General features: G+C 45.9%; 1 protein-coding gene across 8 annotated transcripts in view; it reads left to right on the top strand.

Annotated features, from left to right (window-relative positions):
* Nucleotides 1-22231, top strand: part of htt (huntingtin) — a 250339-nt gene that overhangs the window by 94642 nt on the left and 133466 nt on the right. For all 8 annotated transcript variants that reach the window (XM_070877815.1, XM_070877836.1, XM_070877828.1 and 5 more), the window contains 7 exons: nt 2336-2447; nt 2542-2679; nt 3242-3400; nt 7135-7232; nt 9955-10094; nt 12264-12327; nt 16339-16439. In XM_070877815.1, the coding sequence (XP_070733916.1) occupies nt 2336-2447; nt 2542-2679; nt 3242-3400; nt 7135-7232; nt 9955-10094; nt 12264-12327; nt 16339-16439 (812 nt within the window). The remainder of the gene's footprint in view (nt 1-2335; nt 2448-2541; nt 2680-3241; nt 3401-7134; nt 7233-9954; nt 10095-12263; nt 12328-16338; nt 16440-22231) is intronic.

The following is a 22231-nucleotide window of genomic DNA, read 5'->3' on the forward strand; positions in this document are numbered from 1 at the left end:
CCTGAACCGTGAACATTTTGTTTACCGAGCTCTTTAACAATTATTTCAGCCTGTATTGCTTTGGAATATTGGGCTGACAGAAGATTTCCCTTCAATGTATCTGTTTCACTGAATGGCGAAGCTGTGTAACAGATTTTTCCCCAATTTAAAAAATCTGAAAATCTCGTACTAACTATTGAGTGAACTTGTGCAACGTGAACTTATCCCATGAGAAAGTTGTGGGTTGAAGCACCACTCCAGGACCTGAACACACCATCTGAGCTGAGTTGGGTGGTACAGAGGGATTGATGATGCATTGTTGGAGGTGCCACCTTTTGGGTGAGACGTTAAACCGGGGCACCTTCTGCATGTTCGCGTGGCCATAAAAAAAATCCCAACTCACTATTTGGCAACATTCCTCCCTGAACCAACACCACTGAAAGTTGGTTACCTGCTCATTTATCTCATTGCTGTTTGTGGGACCTTGCTCTGCATAAATTGGCTGCGACAATACATAGGATATGAAGCAGTTGGGGAGATCCTGTGAGGGTGAGAGGTGCTATATAAATGCAAGTTGTTCCTCCAGTTCCAAGGTCTGACACCAAATAATTTCCATCCATGTAGCGTTTTCCTGCGACATTTTCACTTGGCTTTTAATCAATCTCCTTGGAGCAGGGAAGGCTCAAAGGAGATTTGATAGTTGTTTTAAATCATGAAATATTTAGATAGACTAAATAAAGAGTAACTATTTCCACTGGCTGAAGGGGCGATAACCAGAGGACACAGATTTAAGGTGATTGGTAAATGAACCAGAGGGGACATGAGGAAAAATGTTTGTACCCAGCAAGTGGTTAGGATTTGGAATGCACTGCCTGATAGGCTGGTGGATACAGATTCAATAGTAGCCTTCAAAAGGAAATTAGATAAATAGTTGAAGGAGAAAAAGTTGCAGGGATACGGGGAAAGAGTGGAGAAGTGGGACTAACTGGATCACTCTTTGAAAGAGCAGGTGCAAACTCGATGGGCCGAATGGCCACCTGTGCTGTATTATTCTATGCTTCAATCTGCAAGATTCCTTTTGTCCACCCATTTATAAGTTTCATCTGGATTGTTATATAACTTGTGTTTCCAGCAACAGTTCCACTGCTGTGCAATTTTCTGTGTAATGATTTTGTTCTGAAGCTTTTTCTTTGGGAGTGTGTTTAGCTGCTTTTACGTGGAGTGTAGGCGACCAAAACCTTGTAGTTCCTCCCACCCTTGGTGGGACTTAAGAAGATGCGCTGACCTTTGCCGTTCTGACAGCAACTGGGAATTGTGATTCTCGCCCCTGATGTTGGTTTGCTGATTATAGGCGAAAGTCTGAAGACCGATTCCGTCACCTGCAGTAGCATGAATCATGGGTTTCTGCTCTTGCACTCTGCTCAACTGGCCATTCCTTGTGTGCGAGCCTTTGGCACTTGAGCATCAGCAGGCTCTTCTCCACTGCAGGCGGCCCTCACTTGACATCAACACGTGCACTTCCAGCAGAATGTGGTCACCACATTACAGGAAAGATGTGATTGCACTAGAAAGGGCGCATAGGAGACTTAGGAGGATGTTGCCTGGACTGGAAAATTTTGGCTATGAGGAAAGATTGGATAGGCTGGATTTGTTTTCTTTGGAACAGAGGAGGCTGAGGGGAGACCTGATTGAGGTGTATAAAATTATGAGGGGCCTGGATAGAGTGGTTAGGAAAGATCTGTTTCCCTTAGCAGAGGGGTCAATAACCAGGGGGCATAGATCTAAAGTAATTGGGGGAGGCTTAGAGAGGATTTGAAGGGAGGTTTCTTCACCCAGAGGGTGGTGGATTCTGGAACTCACTGCCTGAAAGGGTGGTATAGGCAGAAACCCTCACCACATTTTAAAAAGTACTTGGATGTACACCTGAAGTGCTGTAACCTACTGGGCTACGGACCAAGAGCTGGAAAGTGGGATTAGGCTGGATAGCTCTTGGTCGGCCGGTGCAGACACGATGGGCCGAAATGGCCTCCTTCCGTGCTGTAAATTTCTATGATTCAGAGGTCGCTGGCTGGCGAGCGGGAGTGCGAACCTTGACCAAATCCCCCGTCACCCAACTCTGAGGCCAGTTAACAGCCATCCCAGGTAAGATCGGCTAAGGCGATGGGAGATTGAACTTTGGATTCCTCTGATCCGGATGGCTTTGCTATTCACTGCTGCAAGTGACCAGAAAGCGCCGCTGTTGGGCAGTCAGTGCCGTTAGTAGAATACCTCGTGGCTCAATGGGTTTAGGGAAAGCCAAGAGTTTGGTCGCTTAAGTACAAAGATTGTACACATGTCTATTTTTGTCTACAAACAGCCTTGCCGGATAAAGGGCGACATTGGCCACTATACAGATGAGAATGCTGCTCCTCTGGTCCACTGTGTTCGTCTCCTCAGCGCATCGTTTCTCTTAACGGGACAGAAGAATGGTAAGCAACAGAGCTTGGATGGCTAGAGCATGCAGCTGTTTTCTGTTTTTGTGGTTGAATATCATCCTTCACGCAAGGCTTTGCTTTGATGCAGGTCTTATCCCCGACAGAGAGGTGAGGGTCAGCGTCAAAGCACTGGCCGTGAGTTGTGTGGGAGCTGCCATCGGACTTCACCCTGAAGCTTTCTTCAATAAACTGTACAGGACCCCACTTGAGGTTTCAGAGATTCAAGGTAACAGAAAGTACTGAAATGTTTCTAACTCTTGACTGTTACAAGCTTATCCATTACAACAATAGTTCATTGGTTGTGGGATCCCCCGTGAATATTGTCAGCTACACAGAGGAAAAACATGCTTTCATTGCAGGATTGGTGCATCAAGCCCTCTCCTCTTTCTCCTCCTCCTCCTCCGTATCCTGTACCCTGAGTTTGGGATTATTGGAAGGGTGGTCTTTCCTTCCCTAATGGGCATTAGAGAAACAAGTTGGGTTTTTACGACAATCTGGCAGCTTCATGGTCACTTACTGATGGTAAAATCAGATTTTTCTTTTAAACGGAATTTAAATTCCCCAGCTGCCGTGGTGAGATTTGAACTCTCATTCTGTGGACCATTAGTCCAGACCTCTCTTACTAGTCCAGTAACATAACCACTACACTACAGTGTCTTAACAGATGCTGTCTCACCTGCTGTGTATTTCCAGCAATTTTATTTCCAGCGTTTGCAGATTTGTGATTTTGTATAGATGTGACTAAATCATAAAGGTACAGTACACATCATGATTTTTTTAATTCACAGAGGAACAGTGCATATCGGATATTTTAAAGTATGTCGCCCATGGAGATCCACAGATAAGAGGCACCACAGCCCTCCTCTGCTCAACATTCATTCACTCAGTTCTCATCAAGACTCGGTTTAATCCAGAAAGTTGGCTCGCCACGGTACGAGGCACTGCAGGTAAATGGGCAATGCCCTGTTGATTCGAATTCTGTCTCGGCCTCCTTTCAGGGCTGGTGCCAGTCCTTGGATTTTAGGAATATTGTTTTGGGCTCTTGGAATTGTGAGATGGAAAAAAAACAAGGTCCATCCTGGTAGTCACATGATACAACGGTAATGGAGTTGTTGACCAATCACAGCCATCAATCTCTACAATTGATCAGTGAGTCTACAAAAGACCCAGACATGCGGCGAGGAAAACCCCCACTGGTGGGAGAGCTTTGGCAACCAGAGGTTCACAGTCACCCGTTCCTCCCAAGCACGCTACACTCTCCACACGTCATGTGGAAGAAAGCAAAAATGTGTTGATGGGGTTAGATGTACTGTGGGAGGAGGCTTGTGTGGAGCACCAACACTGGCATTGACCAGTTGGGCCGAATGGCCTGATTCTGTGCTGTAAATTGTACGTAATACTACATGAATTAACTTATAGGAACAGGAGGAGGCTATTTAGCGCCTCGCCCCATTCAATGAGATCATGGCTGATCTGTGACCGAATTCCATGTACCCGCTTTTGGCCCATACCCCTTAATACCTTTGGTTACACAAAGCTATCAATCTCTGATTTAAAATTGACAATTGATCTAGCATCAATTGCTGTTTGTGGAAGAGAATTCCAAACTTCTACCACCCATTGTGTGTAGAAGTGTTTCCTAATTTCACTCCTGAAAGGCCTGGCTCTAATCTTTAGACTGACCCCTACTCCTAGACTCTCCAACCAGCAGAAATAGTTTCTCTCTATCTACCCTATCTGTTCCTCTTAATATCTTGAAAAGTTTGACCCCTTAATCTTCCAAATTCCAGGGGATGCAACCCTATTTGACATGTGGAGTTGAGGTCAAAGACCAACCTTGATCTCATTGAATGGCGGAGCAGGTTCAAGGGGCCGAATGGTCTGCTCCTGCTCCTATCTCTTGTGTTTGCTTGACATTGCAGCTTGTCACTCAGACATAAAAGTGAGAAGTTTTATTTCAATGAAGTGTCTTTACGCATCCAATTAAATACATTGGAGCTGTTTTATGGGGAAGCCTGATTTACTGGTGAAACCGAATACAATCAGAAGTTATCTGAGCTTTACTTGGCTTTCCAGAAGTAGCAGGGTGAGCGTGGTAGTTTGGGAATGTCTTGCCAAGGAAGGCAACTGGTTGGGGGGCGAGTAATTTAGCATACCGGGTTACAATCTTATGACCGACATTCCTTCCCCCCCCCAAACAGTGCTGGCAGTGTTTAGAAATGGCTGCAAATATTAGGTCAACACAAAGTCCAGTATAAATAACCAGAGGTAACTTTTTTGCATCACAATCAAGTTCTTTGTACAACGATGACATCCAGTGCACTTGCTGCTTGGTGACTGCCTCTTTCTGCTCAAATTTGCAGGCTTTCTTGTATAATAAAGAAAGATAAACGATCATTTATGCAATGATTTTCACCACAACTGGACGTCCCAAAGCGCTTTACAGCCAATAAAGTACTTTTTGAAGTGTAGTCACTATTGTAATGTAGGAAATGCGGCAGCCAATTTATGCACAGCAAGCTCCCACAAACAACAATGTGATTGATGACCAGATAATCTGTTTGTGATGTTGATTGAGGGATGACGAATGACCCAGAGGACTAGTAGTTATTAAGTATAACGCAACACAATAGTGCTGTTCGTTCACTGCAACACAGAGTAATGGTGTCGGCTGGAACCTTACTTGTGGTAAGCATTTCTCTGGACATTGCATTCCTGATTTTAGCTTTGCCGTCTAGAACAAGAACATAAGAAATAGGAGTAGACTATTTGGCCCCTCGAGCCTGCTCTGCCATTTAATACGATCATGGCTGATCTGATTATGGACTCGGCTCCACTTCCCTGCCTGCTCCCCATAACCTCTTATTCCCTTCTCTCTCTCAAAAATCTGTCTATCTCCACCTTAAATTTATTCAATGACCCAGCCTCCACAGCTCTGTATGGCAGAGAATTACATAGATTTACAACCCACAGAGAAGAAATTCCTCCTCATCTCTGTTTTAAATGGGCGGCCCCTTATTCTAAGACTATGTCTCCTAGTTTTAGTTTCCCCTATGAGTAGAAATATCCTCTCTGCATCCACCTTGTCGAGCCCCCTCATTATCTTGTATGTTTTGATAAGATCACCTCTCGTTCTTCTGAACTCCAATGAGTATAGGCCCAATCGACTCGACCTATCTTCATAAGCCAATCCCCTCATCTCCAGAATCAACCTAGTGAACCTTCTCTGAACAGCATCCAATGCAAGTATATCCTTCCTTAAATACAGAGACCAAAACTGTACGCAGTACTCCAGGTGTGGCCTCACCAATACCCTGTACAGTTGTAGCAGGACTTCTCTGCTTTTATACTCTATCCCTCTTGCAATAAAGGCCAACATTCCATTTGCCTTCCTGATCACTTGCTGTACCTGCATACTCACATTTTGTGTTTCATGCACAAGGACCCCCAGGTCCCTCTGTACTGCAGCACTTTGCAGTTTTTCTCCATTTAAATTATAATTTGCATTTCTATATTTTTCTGCCAAAGCGGATAACCTCACATTTTCCCACAATATATTCCATCTGCCAAATTTTTGCCCACTCATTTAGCCTGTCTATATCCCTTTGCAAATTTGTTGTGTCCTCCTTACAATTGCTTTCCCACCCATCTTTGTATCTTCAGCAAAACTTGGCTACATTACACTCTGTCCCTTCATCCAAGTCATTGATATAGATTGCAAATAGTTGATCCCTGCGGCACCCCACTAATCACTGTTTGCCAACTGGAAAATGACCCATTTATCCCAACTGTTTTCTGTTAGTTAGCCAATCCTCTAACCAAGCTAATATATTACCCCCAACCCCGTGAGCTTTTATCTTGTGCAGTAATCTTTTTATGTGGCAACTTATCGAATGCCTTCTGGTAATCCGAATACACCACATCCACTGGTTCCCACTATCCACCCTGCATAGAGCAGAGGAGAAGCACCTCCCTGTGGGGTGGGGGGAGGAGTCTTGGTCAATTGGCATTACACTCGTGGTTCTCAAAAGGATTCCTAAAGCAGCGCTCCAGTGAGAATCGAGTTTGTGCCGAAGCAAAACTGAAGGAGAAGTGGCCGCTTTGGTTCCATTTTGCTTTGCTGTTACATCTGGTCTCCCTTTGACAGGCGAGGGCATTGTCAGCTCTGCTTGCCAACCTTATGTGGTGAAGTATTAGAGCAATTGGCAGAGGCCTGGGAGCAAGTTGCTTACATTTCCTCAGTCAGAGAATGAACTGCCTGGGGAAGTGCGAAAATATGAGGAGGTTCCAAAGATGGAGAGAACAATAACTTGAGGGCAAAAGATGGAAATGTATCAATGCTAAATTGTCTACATAGTCTTGCTCCTCTGTACCTACCTTCCTCTCTAGCCCTACTTCCTCCGCAGTCCCAACTCTGGTCCATTGCACATGCCGCCTGCCTCCGATCTACCAATCATAACAGAACCTTTAGCCACCTCCGAGCTCTCTTCCCTATACCGCTCTGCCTTGCTGCATCTTCCCGACCATCAAAAGCTTCTTTCAACCAGACCTTGTCACCTCCCCCTACCCCTGCTTGAATCCTGCCCTGAGTTGTCAAGTGTCTTGGGATGTTTTGCTGTCAGCAGACGACTTTCCTGCAACGCATCAGCTAAGAGGCCTGTTCCCTGTCCATTCTTTTCAGGATATGACGTCTCTTTGGAGGACTGTGTGCCTTTACTCCAGAAAACCCTGAGGGATAAATCGTCCGTAACTTGCAAACTGGCTTGTGCTGCAGTCCGGGTAAGTCTCACTTTTTTTAAAACCGGAATGAATAGCATCTGTCTTCATCAGTGGATTTCCAGGATATTTATTAATACTGATCTTGTTTCTGTAAATACTGTTGCTCTGTGTTCTTGCATTGTAAAGTTTTGGGGCTAGGTTTTCGCTTTGATATTTTTGGGGCGATGGGGAGATAAAGTTTTCACCTCAGTAAGTAATGTTGGGCAGCTGGGCCCTGAGTCAGAGGTCATAGCGCTAAGGAAGACACCTCTTCAGCGCTAGGATGGGCAACTCCTGAGCTAATACTAAAAAAAAAACATTGCCCATGCCACTACAACACACACCGCAAGAAAAAAAATTCCAAGATAAAACAATCACACTTACCTGAGGAGTCCATTACTTAGCTCTCTGCTATCGGTTATTGTTGGACCGCCTGGTTTCCCAGGGGTTCACTGCGGGGCGTACTTTGGAGTGTACAGGGCAGGCAAGAATCAAAACTCACACCGGGTGTGGCAACCCAGGGGCGTTACACCCCAGGAGCAGCTCCTCTGGGCGGTGCTGCCCTATGCCACCTTTAAACCGGATCTGAGGATCGCTGCGGGGCACCAGAGGCTGACCGCCCGCCCAGAACACCTCACCGCCGGGGTGAAAAATGGAGTGGCGAAGATCCGAAAATCCGCCCCCTGCTATCTCGGCTGGGGAGGGGCTGTGCCGGGCGACAGCTTGGCTGGGGAGGTTAGTTTTAGTGCACACAGGTCTGTATTCCAGAGTTACGTTGTCGGTGACGGTTAAGCTGCCAAGTGTGGCAGTCGTTTAGGCATAGCAAGAGCCCACAAAGAGCGATGTGATGAATAACGATAGCAACAGGAGTTGGCCATTCAGCCCCTCGAACCTGTTCCGCAATCGCGAGGAAAAGGCACATCGGCCGAGCTTACGCCTGAAGCGTCAGTGTGGGGCTTGATCCCACAATCTCCTGACTCGGGGGCCAGAGTGTTGCCACCTGAGCCACAGCTGACATTCCAAAAGCAATCAGATGGCAGTCCATGGAGTGCACTCACCCTCCAGTTTCACAATACAAAGACTGTTTATTCTCAGCAGTTTTGGTGTAGGAAGGACGGTTGCTGCTCGGTTGCTTCATTCAGTGGACAGCTACGCCACCTGGTGGGTCAGCCAAAGAACTGCAACCATGGCATCCCGAGGTCGAGATGATTTGGGTATACATGTGCAGGGTAATTTCCACGTGTGCTTTTCTTCGAGCTTCACCCATTGAGAGTTGGAAAATCGGGCAGGCAGCGTCCGCGATTTCATTTAAAAATAATGGTCGATATTTCTAATGATGGGAATATCACGGGCCAGATTTCCGATATGCGCACTCTCGGCAGCAAGAAGCCAGAAAATTGCCGCTATGGTCGATCGAATGAGCACCGTGACTCGTGTCATTTGGAATGTTATTTTAGTTTTGTGCAGCTGCAGCTTGTGACACTTCATGCAACAGATGTCCGCTGTGGCTCAGTGGGTAGCATCTTTACCTGAGTCGGAAGGTTGTGGGTTCAATTCACACCCCAGAGACGCGAGCACAAAAATCCATGCTGACACTCCAGTGCTGCATTGTTGGAGTTGCCGTCTTTCGGATGAGACGCTAGATTGAAGCTCCGTTTGTGCGCTAAAGTAGACATAAAAGATCTATTTTGAAGAAGAGCAGGGGAGTACTCCTCATGTGCTGGTCCATATTTATCCCTCAATCTGCATCACTACAACAGATTATCTGGTCATTATCACATTGCTGTTTGTGGAGCTTGCTGTGTGCAAATTGGCTGCCGTGTTTGCCACATCACAACAGTGACTGCACTCCAACAGTACTTCATTGGCTGTAAAGCGCTTTAGTGGCTGTGAAAGGTGCTATATAAACGGAGTAACGATTAAACAGAAGCGAGAGACAAATATCACCAACTCCACATCGCCCCCAGCACAATTCCCACTGGTCCTTTTCTGCGCATGTGTCTTCTCCCGAAGCCCGAGCCGGAACCGGCCCCGCTCCATCCAGCAGCAGTCCCGAGCAGACAAATGCATCCTCCGAGCCCCCCATAGCTCCGCAAGCCCCGAGCGGGGAGAGAGAGAAGTCACGACACTGTCACTATTCACTTCATACACAATAAACATGTTAACAATCCACTCTCAATGCCCCATCTGTGGGGGGGATGGTGGGGGGGAGGAAGTAGGGTCATACATTTGCGCTTGGGTAAGGTTCTTCAGCTGCGGAGGGTGCATTTGCACAGGGGCAAGCGACTTCGGCGGGGTGGGGGGGGGCGGAGTGTGCACTTGCACTGGGGCAAGGGACTTCAGCTCAGGGAGGCAGTATATACGCTGGGGTAAGGGAGTTTGGCTGGGACTTGGTGGCTTTTGGGGAGATCTATCCTCTGAGGCTTCTGAAGTCAAAATGGATCGAGTTACAAATTGGAAAGTCAGTCAGAACTTGGGCTGGGCGGTTCCAGTTACACGTTGCAGAGGAACTTCAGGGTGTGGCTTACCTTCCAAGGGAACCAATTAGCAATCAATCATGTGATAATGGAGAGCCAATCCGAGAAACTGCTGCCTTTCAGTTAGTACAAATAAACGCATCCCTATATAAATGCAGCTACTTGTATAAATGACCGTGTCTGATTTTTTTTTTGAGTAATCTAGAGTTTACCTTGGGTTTACCGAGTACTGTTGTTTTAATCTGTTCTCCTCCTTTCCCCCCCAGCACTGCATCTCAAGCCTGTGCAACAGCAGCTACAGTGAGCTAGGTTTGCAGCTCACCATTGACCTCTTGACCTTGAAGAATAACTCTTACTGGCTTGTGAGGACTGAGCTGTTAGAAACACTGGCAGAGATGGACTTCAGGTAAGCTCACTGTTTGCCTGCTTCCAGTCGGTGGGAAGAATGCAGACTGTTGTAAATTGATGAGCGAATGTACAATATATTAAGCGTCTGACAAACTTAAGAATTCTTTGAGGCTCGAAGAATGATAGAGAAAATGCAATGAATGTTGCACATATGGATTTTCAAAAGGCGTTTGATAAGGTGCTCCACAGGAGGCCTGTTAATAAAATGAACGTGGTGTGAAGGGGAGTGCGGCAACATAAATAGGAATCTGGTTGGAGGACCGAAAACAGAATGGTGGTTAATGGATGTTTTTAGGTTTAAAGGATGGTGTTCTCCAAGGAACCATGTTGAGGTCCTATATTTTGTGTGTGTGTGTGTGAACATATAAATACATGCAAGGCATACGGGAGAATAGTAGTTCTGTTGCTGGATTAATAATCCAGAGATTGTGAGGTCAAATCTCACCTTGGAGAATTTGAATTCAGTTTCTTTAGTAAAATCATAAATCTGGAATAAAGAGTAAAAGTGACCATGAAGCTGTCGGATTGTCGTAAAAAAGCCCAACTGATTCCTTACCGTCCTTTAAGGAAGGAAACCTGCTGTCCTTACCCGGTCTGGGCCTATATGTGACTCCAGTCCCATACCAATGTAGTTGACACTTAACTGCCCTCAGAAGTTGCCTACCGAGCTACTCGGTTGTCTCAACCCGCGACACAGGAAAATCCATATGTGCAACATCTATTGCATTTTCTCTTTCACTCTTCGAGCCTCAAAGTACTCCAAGTTTGTCAGATGCTTAACATATTGTACATTGTTTTATCATTGATTAGGCTGCAGTTTTTGGTGCCTAATTTAGAAAGGATATCAAGGTCACGGAGGGAGTGCAAAAGAAATTCACTGTTGATCCTAGAGATGAGATGCTTCGGTTATGAGGAGAGTCACAAGTAGTGGGGTACGCACCTGCCTGTGTCAGAATGTCATTGGTTCAAGTCCCACTCCAGGACATGAGTGCACAATTTCTGCAATATAGCACTCCTTCAGTACTGCACTGGATGTGCAGTCTTTCGGGTGAGCCATTAAACCGAGGCACCATCTGCCCTCTGAGTTATCCCCGGTGTCTTGGCCAGTATTTATCCCTCAATCAACAACAAAAAACAGATGATCTGGTCATTATCACATTGCTGTTTGTGGGAGCTTGCTGTGCACAAATTGGCTGCCGTGTTTCCTACATTACAACAGTGACTACACTTTTTTTTTTAAAAAGTACTTTATTGGCTGTAACGGGCTTTGGATTGTCCTGAGGTAATGAAAGGTGCTGTGTAGAAAAGGATACTGGCGAGGATTCCCCTCCTCTTCTACGAAATAGTGGCCATGGGATCATTTATGTCCACCTGAGAGGGGCCTTGGTTTAATGTCTCATCTGAAAGACGGAACCTCAAACAGTGCAGTACTCCCTCAGTACTGCACTACAGTATATAGTCAAGTCTCTGGAGTGAGACTTGAACCCACAACCTTCAGAGATGAGAGTGCTACCAACTGAGCCATAGCTGATACAATATAGCACTCATTGTGTGCATTGCACGATCCTGCAAACAGTAGCGAGATGAACAACCAGTCATCTATTTTTGGTGGTGGTTGTTGGGGGAGGAATGTTGGCCTAGCTCCTCTTCAAATAGTGTCAGGGGTTCTTCAGCGTCCACCTGGGGCAGACGGGGCTTCAGTTTAACGTCTTACCTGAAAGACGGCGCCTCTGACACTGCAGCACTCCCTCAGTGTTGCATCGAACGGTCCGCCTAGATTATATCTTGTAAGCCCGGAGTGGGGTCTGACCAAAACCTTGGTCCAAGAGGTAGGTTTTAAGGAGCATCTTAAAGGATGAGAGAGAGAGAGAGAGAGAGAGAGACGGAGAGGTTTATAGAGGGAATTCCAGAGATGAAGGCTGAAGGTACAGCTGTCAGTGGAGGTGCAACGGGTCCAGAATTGGAGGAACACAGAGATCTCGGCGTGTTGTCGGGTTGGAGAGGTGAGAGGCGAGGGATTTTAATAAGAGGATGTGAATTTTAAAACCTAGGCATTTACATGCCATAAAGGCTGTTCTAACTTTGCTGATGGGGCAAAATAAAAACATTGGTCATTTTGAGTTTGTGTTTCATTAAACTGAGCAGTGATGAAGCCTTTGTCCCTCAGGTTAGCAGGCTTCTTGGAGCGGAAGACAGTGGAACTTCATAGGGGTCAACATCACTACACTGGGGTAAGTTTTCCCCCACCACATCTTGTATGCGCTACTCGAACAGGCCTGTGGTATTTGTACAGCCGGTTATTTATCTTTTCTTTTACTGTAATACAAGTTTCATTTGGAGTATCATGGCTAGGTTTATTTTCCCCCACATCCTCCCGACACGTGTCAACTGCGGCTCAGCGGGTAGCACACTCGCCTCCGAGTCAGAAGGTTGTGGGTTCAAGTCCCACTCCAGGGACTTGAGCACATAAATCTAGGCCAACACTGCTGAGGGAGTGCCGTCTTTCTGCTGAGACGTTAAACCGAGGCCCCGTCTGCGCTCTCAGGTGGATGTAGAAGATCCCATGGGCACTATTTTGAAGAAGAGTATGGGGAGTTATCCCCGGGGACCTGGCCAATATTTATCCCTCAATCAACATAACAAAACCAGATTATCTGGTCATAATCACGTTGCTGTTTGTGGGAGCTTGCTGTGTGCAAATTGACTGTCGCGTTTCCCATATTACAACAGTGACTATGCTCCAAAAGTACTTCAGTGGCTGTAAAGCGCTTTGAGACGTCCAATGGTCGTGAAAGGTGCTATATAAATGCAAGCCTTTTTCATGAAGGCAAGAAGTTTACCCCCAGTAAGTTTACCCCCAGGGGCATAGTTTTCTGGGCACACTCCAATCCCTCGCCCAAGTGCTCGCGTGTGATCTCTGGTAATGAGAGCCGGCAGGCTATTCGACTGGGAAAGGTATCACAGCCAGGCCGGATCCCGTGTTCATTCCCAGCGGGGAAGTGTTCACGAATGGGAATTACATTGAATTTACACACAAAAACAGGCCTTTCGGCCCAACAGGTGTATACAAATGTTTATGCACCACTCAAGCCTCCTCCCACCCCTCTTTATTTTACCCTATCAGCATATCCTCCTTCTCCTTTCTCCCTTTATGTCTTTATCTAGCTTCCCCTTAAAGGCATCTAATATTCGCCTCAAACACTCCTCATGGCAGTGAGTTCCGCATTCTCACCACTCTCTGGGTAAAGAAGTTTCTCCTGAATTCCCGATGGCCCCTAGTTCTGGTCTCCCCCACAGGTGGAAACATCTTCCGTACATCTACCTTTATAAAACTGCTTCATAATTTTAAAGGCCTCTATCAGATCACCCCTTGACCTAGAGACATTTGCTGATTTTTCTTGCTCCACCTCCTCAGCCTTGGGGCAGCAAGGTGAAGTGCATCACTTTTACCGTCCTGCCGGCTCAGTTCATCACCCGTTAAACTAATTGAACAACCGGGAACGGTGATGGTGGTGGGGGGGGGGGGGGGGGGCGGGAGGTGGGGTTCGGTAGGGGGGATTTGAAAGGAGAGTAAAAGAAAATCTAAAATAAAGACGGGAAATGCTGGAAACACTCAGCGGGTCAGGGAGCGTCCGTGGAGAGAGGAAGAGAGTTATCGTTTCAGGTCGATGACCTTTCGGCAGAACTGGAAAGAGTTAGAGATGTAGCAGGTTTTAAGCAAGTGCAGAGGCAGGGAAAGGTAGGAGGGGAGGAGAGGAAAGAACCAAAGGGAAAGGTCTGTGATAGGGGCGGAAGGCAGGAGAGATTAAAAGTTGAGATGATGGCGCGAGGCAAAAGGAGATGGTAATGGGACAAGTGACACAACAAAAGGTGGGTCTGGAAAAGCTGTAAATGGGAATGACAGAATCAACAGCTGCCCTGTGAAATTGTTGAACTCTATGCTGAGTCCAGAAAGTGCCTCATCGAAAGATGAGGTGCTGTTCCTCGAGCTTGCGTTGGAACAGTGCAAGAGGCCGAGGGCAGAGAGGTCCTGATAGTGTTTTCAATTTGAACATCGTATTTTTGATTGAGCTTTGTTTTAAAACAAAAAATCTGTTTTAAATATGTGGAGCAATGTGGCTTATCCCTTTTTCCTGGATCATCAATGGAATGTTTTCCTGGCTTTTTTTGTAACCCACTGCCTCCTCAGGCAGTTTATTTATTTTCATTGCTTAAAGAAAGCTAAAAATTTAGAGTTTAAATTTCATTTTTATTAAACCGTGCTTTTTTTTTGTGGTGTATGGCTGACATTGAGCTGTTTTGTGACATCACCCTGTAGTACCGCAGTGCCTCTCGCTGCATCCTCGCCTGTAGGCCAGGCTCAAATCGGCAAACCGAAAACATGCGTTGCATTGACTTGACTTGCAGTGGGCGTTCAGTGGTCCATGCACGTCTACTCTATCTGTCCCGGCCTGCAACATCAGCAGCAGATCGGGGCCATTGGAGGGAGCAGCATGCGACGGCACACCACTGCAGGGAGCAGCGCGTGCTGATGCAGGAGGGCGACGCCAAGAAGCCAGGTCGCTGATTGCAGCGCGGGCAGACACAGCAGGAGGGGCGAAGGAGGCAAGAGTTTGTCGAGGGAAGTGACCGGGGCCCAGGAGAGGCGTGAATCTGGGGCCCAGGAGAGGCGAGGGCCCAGGGGCAGCACGGGCCAGCCCACACTGCGATATGTGTGCACACTCAGTGTGTGCAGCAGAGCTGGTCTCCAGTTCATCTTGGGTAATCCTTGCCACTGGACCAAGACCGAGCTCTGTCAAGCCCGTGTGGTGGCTGGTGTGCAACGGCCACCACACGTTAAAAACAAATCCACGCACAGGCATCTTCCATCCTCCAACATGTAGTTCGGGATCTGGAATATTAGGTCCTTCATTGAAACAGCTGTGAACTCATCCCTTTTTGGCGTGGAAACAAGTCATCCTCGATATGAGGGACTGTCTATGATGATGATGATGATGCTCTATCTGAGTCACACGGCCAATGGCGTAAGCTGCCAGCACTCAACGTGATTCATCAACGTGTGTCGGTGCTTCTGCCTCTGGATTGGGAGGTTGTGGCTTTGTATCCCGCACCACGACCCGAGTGTGGAATCCAGACCGACACTTCAGTGCAGTACTGAGGCTGTCCGAGGTGACCTGTAACCCCTATTCAGGTGGATGTTAAAAGTGAAGCACTGACCACATACCACCAGCTCCGTTGGGTGGGCCACAATGTCCGCATGCCCGACACGAGACTCCCAAAACAAGTGCTCCACTCGGAACTCCTACACGGCAAGCGAACCCCAGGTGGGCAGAGGAAACGTTTCAAAGACACCCTCAAAGCCTCCTTGATAAAGTGCAACATCCTCACCGACACCTGGGAATCCCTGGCAAAAGACCGCCCTAAGTGGAGGAAGAGCATCCGGGAGGGCGCTGAGCATCTCGAGTCTCGTCGCCGAGAGCATGCAGAAAACAAGCGCATGCAGCGGAAGGAGCGTGCGGCAAACCAGGCTCCTCACCCACCCTTTCCCTCAACCGCTGTCTGTCCCACCTGTGACAGACTGTAATTCCTGTATTGGACTGTACAGTCACCTGAGAACTCACTTTTAGAGTGGAAGCAAGTCTTCCTCGATTTCGAGGGACTGCCTGTGATGGAAAACTGAAAGACGATAGTGTTGGTGATGTGTGGTCCTGATAATTCAGTCACTTCATTCCAATTACTGGATAATTTGAATTGTGCTAAGTAAATGTTTTGTGCTAATTTAATCCAGTTTTTTTTAAAGCGATTCCAAACCTAGAGGTCATAAATATAAGACAGTCACTAATAAATCCAAAAGAGAATTCAGGAGAAACTTCTTCACCCAGAGAGTGGTTAAGATGTGGAACTTGCTATCGCATGGAATAGTTGATTTGAATAGCACAATGTATTTAAGGGGAAGCTCAATAAACACGAGGGGAAAAAGGAATAGAAGGATATGGTGATATAAAGAGGAGGCTCCTGTGGAACATAAACACAGACCTGTTGGGACAAATGGCTTGTATTTGTGCTGTCAATTCTATGAAAATGGCACACTTTTTATTAAAGAGGAATGAGATCTACAATCTCTAAATCTGTTGGGTTTAAACAACAAAGCTATTGCCTGCCGACCTCGGGACGTTTTACTACATTACTACTATATGAATCTTGCTGTTGCCTATCTAATTGAAACCTTTTTGTTTTTGAAGAAGTTGAAGCTTCAGGAGCGAGCCGTCAACGATGTCATCATCAATTTGCTTGGAGATGAAGATCCAAGGGTGCGACACGTGGCAGCAACAACCCTCGTGAGGTGATGGAGGAGACGGGAACACGCACGGTGGGGTGGGAGGGGAGAGGAGACCCTCGCGCACTGGCAAAATGGTGCCCATTAGCGTACCTGTGCTGCGAGCTTGCTAAACGTCGATTCCCCTCCAGTTGTACCGAATGGCAGCCGTTGTCTCTTGCAGTCACAGAAGCTACATTACAGGAGGAGGCTGCTGCCACTTCTTCAGCTGGAGCTATCTACTCGGGCAGGCGGGGTGGGGGGGGATGTTGATGAGGAGGCTTGTTGATTCACATTAACAGTCCTAAAGAGGATGAGGCAGCATAAATAGGGATTTACAGCCCTGGAATTGACCAGCAGCAAAAGACCAGCTGGTCCATCAAACCTGCCCCACATTCATGATGCCGGAGCATTGTGACCAGGCCTCCCCCCCCCCAGCCTCTGCAGCTTTGTGATCTCCTGGTAGGAGCGCAAGAAACAGACAACAAACCCAATAAGAAGAAAATACTCTGGAAAATTCTTCTCCGTTCCCCCTCAGTTGATCAACATGGATCACGTGTTATCTATAGAGACAACTGTCAGGGACTGGTCCAGCTCCTTCTTGAAGGCAGACAGAGAGTCCAGCACCCACCACACCAGCTGGCAATGTATTCTAGAAGCTCACTACTCTCTGGGGGGACAAACCTCCAAAATATAGTTGTGATTAATGGATGTCCTTCAGGGGTCACTGTTGGGATAGTTAATATTCTCAGTATAAATAACTGATCTGGAGTTTGGTATAAGGGGACACAATATCAAAGTTTTTTTTAAACATAAAATTTGGGAGCATGGTTAACTGACGAGGACTGTATCCAACATCAGGAGGTATTGGACTTGGTAGATTGGGCAGATAGATGTCCAATGAAATTAAATGCAGACCAAATGAGGTAATAGGATTTTGCGAGGAAGGATAAGGAAAGATGCACTAAATGGTAAAAATTAAAAAGCACTAAAGAGAACAGAGATGTATAGGAGTTCAGGTACACAACTCTTCAAAATGGGAGGACATGTTAATAAAAGCTATATTTAAAAAAAAAAATGGAAAATATGTACAGGGTACAAAAGTAGAGGTGATGTCAAAACTGTACAAATCATTGTTTAGGCCACAGTTAGAATATTGTCAAATTTTGGCTGCCTTATTTTAGCAAAGAGGTTAAGGTCATGGAGAGAGAACAGAAGAGAATTTACTACCAGGGCTACAGTTATGATAAGGGCCTCTAGGAACTGGGGCTCTTTTCAATAGAACCGAGGAGATTAAGACGAAATCTTATAATGCTGTTTAAAATTCTGAAGCGTTTCAATGAAGTAAATGTGGAAAAAGATCTATTTCCACTGGTGAGTGAGAAAGTATAAATCGATCATTGGAAGGGAAAGGTTAGGAGAAGCTTTCTTTGATACAGAGCTGTCAGGACACACAATACCTTGCCAGAAATGGAGAATCAAGAATAGCTTTTTAAGAGAAGATTTGAAAATTAAAAATGTGATGGGTATGGAGAAAGGGCAGAGGAAGTTGAAATAGCAGCACATTTGGAAAGCAGTGAGAGGATCGGTCAAGTCAGCATGGATTTATGAAAGAGAAATCACGCTTGACAAATCTTCTAGAATTCTAGCAGAGTGGACAAGGGAGAACCAGTGGATGTGCTGTATTTGGACTTTCAAAAGGCTTTTGACAAGGTCACACACAGGAGATTGGTGTGCAAAAAAATTGGGGGTAATGTACTGATGTGGATAGAGAACTGGTTGGCAGACAGGAAGCAGAGTGTCTGGATAAACGGGTCCTTTTCAGAATGGCAGGCAGTGACTAGTGGAGTGCCGCAGGGCTCAGTGCTGGGACCCCAGCTATTTACAATATACATCAATGATTTAGATGAAGGAATTGAGTGTAATATCTCCAAGTTTGCAGATGACACTAAACTGGGTGGCGGTGTGAGCTGTGAGGAGGACGCTAAGAGGCTGCAGGGTGACTTGGACAGGTTAGGTGAGTGGGCAAATACATGGCAGATGCAGTATAATGTGGATAAATGTGAGGTTATCCACTTTGGTGGCAAAAACACGAAGGCAGAATATTATCTGAATGGTGGCAGATTAGGAAAAGGGGAGGTGCAACCAGACCTGGGTGTCATGGTTAATCAATCATTGAAAGTCGGCATGCAGGTACAGCAGGTGGTGAAGAAAGCAAATGGTATGTTGGTCTTCATAGCTAGTGGATTTGAATATAGGAGCAGGGAGGTCTTACTGCAGTTGTACAGGGTCTTAGTGAGGCCTCACCTGGAATATTGTGTTCAGTTTTGGTCTCCTAATCTGAGGAAGGATGTTCTTGCTATTGAGGGAGTGCAGCGAAGGTTCACCAGACTGATTCCCGGGATGGCAGGACTGACCTATGAGGAGATACTGGGCCTGTATTCACTGGAGTTTAGAAGGATGAGAGGGGATCTCATCGGAACACACAAAATTCTGACGGGACTAGACAGGTTAGATGCGGGAAGAATGTTCCCGATGTTGGTGAAGTCCAGAACCAGGGGACATAGTCTTAGGATAATGGGTATGCCATTTAGGACTGAGATGAGGAGAAACTTCTTCATTCAGAGAGTTGTTAACCTGTAGAATTCCCTACCACAGAGTTGTTGATGCCAGTTCATTGGATATATTCAAGAGGGAGTTAGATCTGACCCTTAAGGCTAAAGGGATCAAGGGGTATGGCGGGAAAGCAGGAAAGGGGTACTGAGGTGAATGATCAGCCATGATCTTATTGAATAGTGGTGTAGGCTCGAAGGGCCGAATGGCCTACTCCATCTATTTTCTATGTTTCTATGAATGGGTCCAAGTGAGATAGCTCTTAGAGGTGACACAGCTAAATCACAGTGAAGTTCTATAATTCTGTTTCCATTGACCTCTATTCTTTATTTCCTGTTCTCTAGTTTTTCCTTTATCAATTATGTCACATTCATAAGAACATAAGAATTAGGAACAGGAGTAGGCCATCTAGCCCCTCGAGCCTGCTCCGCCATTCAACAAGATCATGGCTGATCTGGTCGTGGACTCAGCTCCACTTACCCGCCCGCTCCCCGTAACCCTTAATTCCCTTATTGATTAAAAATCTATCTATCTGTGATTTGAATACATTCAATGAGCTAGCCTCAACTGCTCCCTTGGGCAGCGAATTCCACAGATTCACAACCCTCTGGGCGAAGAAATTCCTTCTCAACTCGGTTTTAAATTGGCTCCCCCGTATTTTGAGGCTGTGCTCCCTAGTTCTAGTCTCCCCGACCAGTGGAAACAACCTCTCTGCCTCTATCCTGTCCATCCCTTTCATTATTTCAAATGTTTTTCTAAGATTCCCCCTCATCCTTCTGAACTCCAATGAGTAAAGACCCAATCTACTCAATCTATCATCATAAGGTAACCCCCTCATCTCCGGAATCAGCCTAGTGAATCGTCTCTGTACCCCCTCCAAAGCTAGTATATCCTTCCTTAAGTAAGGTGACCAAAACTGCACGCAGTACTCCAGGTGCGGCCTCACCAATACCCTATACAGCTGCAGCAGGACCTCCCTGCTTTTGTACTCCATCCCTCTCGCAATGAAGGCCAACATGCCATTCGCCTTCCTGATTACCTGCTGCACCTGCAAACTAACTTTTTGGGATTCATGCACAAGGACCAAAAAGAGTTTCATGCACAAGGACCCCCAGGTCCCTCTGCACCACAGCATGTTGTAATTTCTCCCCATTCAAATAATATTCCCTTTTACTGTTTTTTTTTCCCAAGATGGATGACCTCACATTTTCCGACATTGTATGCCATCTGCCAAACTTTAGCCCATTCGCTTAACCTATCTAAATCTCTTTGCAGTCTCTGTGTGTCCTCTACACAACCTGCTTTCCCACTAATCTTTGTGTCATCTGCAAATTTTGTTACACTACACTCTGTCCCCTCTTCCAGGTCATCTATGTTTTTTGTAAACAGTAGTGGTCCCAGCACCGATCCCTGTGGCACACCACTAACCACCGATTTCCAACCCGAAAAGGATCCATTTATCCCGACTCTGCTTTCTGTTAGCCAGCCAATTCTCTATCCATGCTAATACATTTCCTCTGACTCCGCGTACCTTTATCTTCTGCAGTTACCTTTTGTGTGGCACCTTATCGAATGCCTTTTGGAAATCTAAATACACCACATCCATCGGTATACCACTATCCACCATGCTTGTTATATCCTCAAAGAATTCCAGTAAATTAGTTAAACATGATTTCCCCTTCATGAATCCATGTTGCGTCTGCTTGATTGCACTATTCCTATCTAGATGTCCCGCTATTTCTTCCTTAATAGTTTCAAGCATTTTCCCCACTACAGATGTTAAACTAACCGGCCTATAGTTACCTGCCTTTTGTCTGCCCCCTTTTTTAAACAGAGGCGTTACATTAGCTGCTTTTCAATCCGCTGGTACCTCCCCAGATTCCAGAGAATTTTGGTAGATTATAACAAATGCATCTGCTATAACTTCCGCCATCTCTTTTAATACCCTGGGATGCATTTCATCAGGACCAGGGGACTTGTCTACCTTGAGTCCCATTAGCCTATCCAGCACTACCTCCCTAGTGATAGTGATTATCTCAAGGTCCTCCCTTTCCACATTCCTGTGATCAGCAATTTTTGGCATGGTTTTTGTGTCTTCCACTGTGAAGACCGAAGCAAAATAATTGTTTAAGGTATCAGCCATTTCCACATTTCCCATTATTAAATCCCCCTTCTCATCTTCTAAGGGACCAACATTTACTTTAATCACTCTTTTCCATTTTATATATCTAAAAGCTTTTACTATCTTTTTATGTTTTGCGCAAGTTTGCTTTCGTAATCTATCTTTCCTTTCTTTATTGCTTTCTTAGTCATTCTTTGCTGTTTAAAATTTTCCCAATCTGCTACTTTCCCACTAACCTTGGCCACCTTATACGCTTTGGTTTTTAATTTGATAATCTCTTTTATTTCCTTGGTTATCCATGGCTGGTTATCCCTTCTCTTACTGCCCTTCCCATTGTAAGAGCATACGAAACAGGAGTCGGCCATTCGGCCCCTCGAGCCTGCTCTGCCATTCAATAAGATCATGGCTGATCTTCTACCTCAACTTCACTTTCTCCATATCCCTTGATTCCCTTAAAGCCCAAAAATCTATCGATCTCAATGTCTTGAATATACTCAACGACTGAGCATACACAGCCCCCTGGGGTAGAGAATTCCAAAGATTCATAACTCTTGAGTGAAGAAATTGCTCCTTATCTCAGTCCTAAATGACTGACCCATTATTCTGACTATGATCCCTAGTTTTAGACTCTCCAGCCAGGGGAAACAGCCTCATTAGTACCATCTCCCTTAATTTTCCTGAATCTTTTACATGGTATTTTATGAAATGCCTTTTGAAAATCCAGACATACAGCATCTACTGCATTCTGTTTATCTATACACTATAGAATCGTACAGCACAGAAGGAGGCCATTTGGCCCATCATGCCTGTGCTGGCTCTGTGAAAGTGCTATTTGCAGTATATTTGCTTCATTGGTTCTTTGCTGAACAATTCACAGCTACACATTTGCTGTAAAGAACTAGCTGGTTTATTAGCAAAGGTTTAATAATCAAACTGAACCACTGCCAGTTCACCAGTTCATCCATCAGGCTCACAACTGCACACCTCATCGTGGAGAACCTGAACTCAATTAACTGGGATTTTATTGAGTCTTGTGAACATCACGTGACTGGCTAAGCCACTCGCAGTGCAACAGCTCCACAAC

This window comes from Pristiophorus japonicus, chromosome 1 (assembly GCF_044704955.1).
Source record: "Pristiophorus japonicus isolate sPriJap1 chromosome 1, sPriJap1.hap1, whole genome shotgun sequence".
Classification (NCBI taxonomy): Eukaryota; Metazoa; Chordata; class Chondrichthyes; family Pristiophoridae; genus Pristiophorus; species Pristiophorus japonicus.